General features: G+C 43.2%; 1 protein-coding gene across 1 annotated transcript; it reads right to left on the bottom strand.

Annotated features, from left to right (window-relative positions):
- Positions 1-948: 948 nt before the first annotated feature.
- On the bottom strand, positions 949-3,772 carry LOC114428075 (tripartite motif-containing protein 16-like). Its single transcript, XM_028396403.1, has 2 exons — positions 3,482-3,772; positions 949-3,042 (listed from the first exon to the last, which is right to left on the bottom strand). Exon 2 carries the CDS (start codon positions 2,988-2,990, stop codon positions 1,335-1,337), a length of 1,656 nt encoding a protein of 551 aa, XP_028252204.1. The 5' UTR covers positions 2,991-3,042; positions 3,482-3,772; the 3' UTR covers positions 949-1,334.
- Between the last annotated feature and the right edge of the window lie 2,878 nt (positions 3,773-6,650).

Below are 6,650 nucleotides of genomic sequence, written 5' to 3'. Positions count from 1 at the left end.
ATGTTTGGGGTTTGAACCTAACAAAAAGGCGCGATAAAGAGGTCTGCTGACGACCTGATTGAGAACCGTCGCGCTGTTGATGACGTCAAAAATCACAAAACAAACATTTTGTGATGAAGTACATGCAACACGGTTACATTCATATATAAACGCGAACAATCTAAAACACTTTAATTCCAGTATGGACACTGGAGAGCGGCCTTTTACTGCAGCACGTCCAGCTGCTGTCACTTCCTGCAAAGGTTCCACGTGACGGAGGGAACTACGGAAGCCCGTGGAGTACAGAGGGCGCAGCTCTGCAGGCGCCTCTTTCAAGAAGGAGGTCCAACACACTGATCCAGCCTCCTCATGGCCTTTGATAAAAGAACATGTCAGCTGATCATTATTCACTCAGTCTCCACAAAATGTGCCTGATAAGACGTGAACGAATGAGCAAGTGAACCGGTGACTTTAAAAGTGGGGGAGTCAGAGACAAACGGGGTTTATTGAAGAAAACCTGCTCCAGACCAGGTTATGTTTAGACTTAGGCACCGTGGCAACAGACAACATCTGAACAACACGGAACATCTCGGCCTCATTCAGTCGGTGTCTGGTCTGTTGATGGTTAAACACACAACATGTATTTACATCCACAGCTTCACAGTAAACAGAGGCTTCAGTGCAGCAAGGTGTCATACACAGTACAACCACTAGGGGGCAGAAGAGTTCCACTGAATCTTCTTTTTATAACAAAATCACTTGTGAAGTCTCTCAAGCTCATTAAAAATAACAAACAGATGTGTTTAGTTTGGTTTTAATGTCTCTTGTCCTGTAATATCGAATGTAGATCTGTAGTTTATTATTGTTGTTTCTTATTTTGGATGATCTCAGTGCAGTTTTTTTATGTCTTGGAAAGTTTTCAATAAAACTTTATGGATAAAACAATGAATGTGAGACTGACACATGGAATAATGATGTAAACCATCCTTTATCACAGTGATGAAAAACAATTTTAGATTCTTTGTGATTGAAACATCTGGAATCATGAAAACAAACTCGTCCTCTGTATCTACAGAAAAATCAATACATACAAAAAACCAAATAATCACATTGATAAACTGATCATGTGTCAATCAAAGGAAGGTTTAAGGCTCAAAATACACTCAAATATCCATGTGTAAGAGCTCAGACAGACCTCCATGTTGGATTTCATGTAGACATGTTTCTATGTACTCACACATGGTGTTTACAGTGTGGTGAACATCAGAGAAAATACAAGTTATGAAGCCAGCTTGTGATGAATCTGAACCTCCAACATTTCCACCTGAACTCATGACCTCTACGATTGATCTGTTCTACTCCACACTGCACAACTCACCTGAGGAGAAAAGGCTGACCCAGAGTCCAGCATAGAGCGGCTCAGTGAATGTGGTCTGGACTCTGTGGAGGAGAGTCATGGTTTCAGAGATGCTGTAGAAGGACAGAATACCTGCTCTGTGATCCAGGTACACTCCTACTCTGGAGGAAGGAGGACCTGAGACCTCAGTGTCAATGCTGTTGTGATAAAACCTGTACCTGTTTTGGTGACAATCTAATGCCCAAGATTTGTCATTGTATCCAAATCCACATTCAATCCCACTCCCTGCTCTGCTGATACTTTTGTATGCAACTGCTACATAAACTCCTCCACTCCACTCCACCTCCCAGTAACAACGTCCAGTCAGACTCTCTCTACTCAGGACCTGAGCCCGCTTAGTGAATCTGTCTGGATGATCAGAATAAGGCTGTTGTTGTGTCACAAGTGTTACTTTTCTGTTCCCCTCTGATAGTTCCAGATGTCTGTATGCTGTGTTTGGATCCAGTGTGAGTTCACATGAATACTGTAAGAATCCAGCTCTGGTCTGTAGCTCTGACAGTAAAACATCCACCTCACTCAGTGAGATGTTTGTCCATGTCTGTCTCAGAGTGTCCTGTAGTTTGTCTCTGAGCTCTGACACAGCTGCTGTCACATCCTCAAAGTACCTCAGAGGACGGATGTTGATGCTGGATGAGTGTGTGGACTCACTGAGTGCTGACAGTGGGCGGTAGTTGTGTAGAAAGTGGATGTGGTCCTCTGTGTGTGAGAGTTGCTCCAGCTCAGCAGCTTTCCTCTTCAGCTCAGTGATCTCCTGCTCCAGCTCCTCCTGACGCTCTCTGACTCGACTCACTTCAGCTTCCTGCTGGGATCTGACCTGCTGCTTCACATCAGAGCTTCTTTTCTGGATCAGACGGATCAGCTCAGTGAAGATTTTCTCACTGTTCTCCACTGTTTTATCAGCAGAGCGACTGATGGCCTCCACCTGCTGTTGGAGCAGCTTCACATCTCCCTCTCTGTCCTGGACTCTCTGCAGGATTTGTTGGAGATTCTCCTGGAGCTCTCTCTGCCTCTCAGTCCTCTCTGCTGCAGCTGAGACTGTATCGTGGCCTTTATGTCCATCCACAGAGCAGAGATAACAGACAGAATGCTGATCAGTGCGGCAGAACATCTTCATCACCTCATCATGACGAGAGCAGATGTTGTCCTGGAGGTTCTTGGAGGGCTCCACCAGCTTGTGTTTCTTCAGTCGAGGCACATCATAATGAAGCTGCAGGTGTTTCTTACAGTATGAAGCCAAACACTGCATGCAGGATTTGAAGGCTTTCAGTTTTCTTCCAGTGCAGACATCACAGGCCACATCTTCAGGTCCAGCATAGCAGTGATCAGCGGGAGCAGCTTGGAGTCCAGCCTTCTTCAGCTGCTCCACTAAATGTGCTAACATGGTGTTTTTCACCAGGACAGGCCTCGGTGTGAAAGTCTTCCTGCACTGAGGGCAGCTGTGGATTCTTCTCTCGTCCTCTCTGTTCCAGTGGCTTTGAATACAGTTCATGCAGTAGCTGTGTCCACAGGGAATCGTCACCGGATCCTTCAGTAGATCCAGACAGATGGAGCAGCAGAAAGCTTCCCGCTCCAGACAAACACTGTTGTGGTTCATGTCAGCTCTTGATAGCAGGGACACAGATGAAGAACTGTACTTAAACCAGCACCTGCAGAAGACAGCAGAATAAATCGATTATTTCAGTGAGTCATGATGTAGAATTTAACCTGGCGCACCTGGAACAGTGTGGGAAGTTCTGACCCTCAGTTCACAGTAATGTACCACATTTAGCTGCCATCAGCTCCCTGCACAAGCTACCTGTGAGGGAGGGAACTACGGAAGCCCAGCAAGATCAGAACTACACGCTATTTCTTTTCAGGTTTTATTGTCAGTTAGTAAAGGGACAAAATAAAGGAAGTGTAACCGCCTCCAGCTGCTGCAGAGTCTGACTCCTCTGTTACTGACAATACAAACAGTCAGAATATGCTGCAGAGTTCAGCTTTTTCATAATCAATAAGTCATAAATACATCGTGATAAACTCGGGTAAGAACGTGAATAATGGATTGGTCCAACTGTAGCTAACATGTGAACAAAGTGGTGAACTTACAGAGCACTTGTAGCAGCAACAGCTTCACTGTCCGAGTCCTCTTACTCTTCTTTGACCGCAGAGAAATGAAGAAAAGGCGCGATAAAGAGGTCTGCTGACGACCTGATTGAGAACCGTCGCGCTGTTGATGACGTCAAAAATCACAAAACAAACATTTTGTGATGAAGTACATGCAACACGGTTACATTCATATATAAACGCAAACGATCTAAAACATTTTAATTCCAGTATGGACACTGGAGAGCGGCCTTTTACTGCAGCACGTTCAGCTGCTGTCACTTCCTGCAAAGGTTCCACGTGACGGAGGGAACTACGGAAGCCCGTGGAGTACAGAGGGCGCAGCTCTGCAGGCGCCTCTTTCAAGAAGGAGGTCCAACACACTGATCCAGCCTCCTCATGGCCTTTGATAAAAGAACATGTCAGCTGATCATTATTCACTCAGTCTCCACAAAATGTGCCTGATAAGACGTGAACGAATGAGCAAGTGAACCGGTGTCTTTAGAAGGGGGGGGGGTCACAGACATGTTGGGACATGTCTATGTTCAGATTTAGTTATCATGGTAACAGACAACATCTGAACATAACGGAACATCTCGGCCTCATTCAGTCGGTGTCTGGTCTGTTGATGGTCAAACACACAACATGTATTTACATCCACAACTTCACAGTAAACAGAGGCTTCAGTGCAGCAAGGTGTCATACACAGTACAACCACTGGGAGGCAGAAGAGTACAGAACCCTGTGGAACACCATGATTAGCCCTTTTACCTGTGGAAGAAACATCGTTAGCATGAACAAAGTGAAATCTGTCAGATAAATATGATTCATAGACTGAAAAACTAATCAGGAAGGCTGGCTCTGTCATTGGCTGCAGACAAGAGACATTTGAAGCAGTGGTGGAGAGGAGCACCTGGATAACCCTGACCACACTCTCCTCCCTGTACCGGACAGACAAAGGAGCGTCTTTTCCAAAAGAGTCAGACAGCTTCGTTGTCACACAGAACGCTACAAGAAATCTTTCCTGCCTCATGCCGTAAGACTGTAAAACACCTCATCTCTGTGCCAGAGATAACACGGACTCACTGCTGTAAGGAACAGGTTTTGCACAAGATTTTCAAATTGCACACTGTTGTTCTTGTATATCATATCATTTCACACCAAACTGCACAATCCGATTGGAGACATGGTTCTGCACCTATGTTTATTTTTTTATCTTGCTGTAAATGATGTTTATACTGTTTAATTTTTACCATTAGAGGTATATTTTTTTATTTTTTGGTATGCTTGAGTGACTGTTTATTGCTGCTGCAACAGTGAAATTTCCCAGCTTGGGATGAATAAAGTATTTTCTATTCTATTCTATTCTATTCTAATTGCCTTTTATTATGATCCATTTAGCAGCCTCTCTCTACACATGATGCCCACAGCCTGCACCATCACACAGTTATCACACATTAATTCTAGTGTACAAGCCTTCTATTATTTTTATAAAATAAATAATAATGGGGAATTTTTCTTTACCATTTGTTATCATCCATTTAGCAGCCTTTCTCTTCACTTTCTCAGTCTGCCCCATGACACAGACTTGACTAGTTGGCCATAAGTGGTTGTGGGTATACTGCATTTAGTGCTCAGAGGGAGGTCTCATGGGGGAGTAATTAGGGCCTGAGCATGGCTCTACAGCCCCCCCTAAAGTGTGAAAATATTCACCGCAAGTGCTACAGACCTGAAACTCGGTACACTGATGTATCGCCTCGTGACAAGAAAATAAGCCTCTTGGACAAAAATTCAACAAGTAATACATTTAAATCAGTCCTCACCTATTTGTAAGGCCTGTGCATTATTCATCACAGCTACCATTTCCAGTCCTTCAGACCTACGGTAGATGTGCAATTGGTTTTGACATTTGTTTGCATGTGTTTGTGCAGGTTGTGTGTGTCTATTAAGCGTGCTTATTTAGATGGATATTCATGTTTGAGCAGTTCTGCAAAACCCCCACATCATGAAAAACATTCTGTTCCTGAATGGATGCTACATTACCGTGCACTCCATTTGGAATCAAAATGAATTTGTGCCAGTGCCCTTGAATGCACCATAATGAAATAAATATTGTTTTCTGAATGGGAACTGCAAAGGCTTCCCAGAATTCCTTCTAAGCAAAACAGATTTCCAATATTAATTTATTGATCATATATAGGATAGCAGTGTTTTTCTTAATGATACTGTATTGTCATAATGCCCCTTTAATAACAACAATGTGCAGGGTGCCCAATTTACACAGACTAAGATCACCAGAATGAACCCACAGTCATCACTAATGAATTGGCCTCACTAAATTCAAGCTGCAGCTAATTTCACTCTCATCATGAGGAAATCAGTGAACCAATGCTGCTGGCTCACTCATCGCTTCGGACAAATGTCAGCTAATTGCTTGAAATGTCATGTATATGAGTATTGCAATTTTTAATTTGCAAAACATTGTCTCAGCTTTGCTAACTCACAAGACTGCACAGACTGACAACAGGTCTTTTAATTTAGCTTTATCTTACCTAACTAATGAGTAATAAGTGGATAAAGTAGATACAGTATGACTTTAAATCAGCCTTTGAGATATGTCAAAACAGTTTATTGACTGATCAGTTAATTTACTCTTGAAAAGGTGGAGAAGTCTTTATCCTTGATGAGATAAGGAACATCCTTGAGGATAAGAAAGGCGAGAAGGTTAAAGCAAATATGGGTTGTAGTAGCTCTGGCTGATCCAGTTTAGTGGCTGTGTTTATCGTGATCTTCCAGACCTTGTAGCTGTTCACAAGGAAAGCCTTGGGAATGCATGTGTGTGGGAGCAAAGAAATTGAGGCCAGTGAGAAAGGAGGGTAAGCCAGGTTTTTAGGCTACGTTTCTCTTGGGACACACTGCTTGTGAACAGCACTGTGAAAATTACTATTCATTCACAAGGGAACACTACAGTACTCATGCACCAGTCTCGTATACTAGTGTTGGTATTTATACTAACCTTATTACAAACACTGGGAATTGGCCACATATTACTGATCACAATCTTGTTTCTTAGCCACTGACAAATTACATTTTCACAAGCCTAAACAGAATATGAATATTTTGCTAAAGTTATGACAACGACTTGGCCTTTGTGACTAGCTCTGTGGTTCCC

Source organism: Parambassis ranga, chromosome 22, assembly GCF_900634625.1.
Source record: "Parambassis ranga chromosome 22, fParRan2.1, whole genome shotgun sequence".
NCBI lineage: Eukaryota > Metazoa > Chordata > Actinopteri > Ambassidae > Parambassis > Parambassis ranga.
Note: the sequence above shows the minus strand (reverse complement) of the source record. Positions and strands in the feature narration are given on the sequence as shown.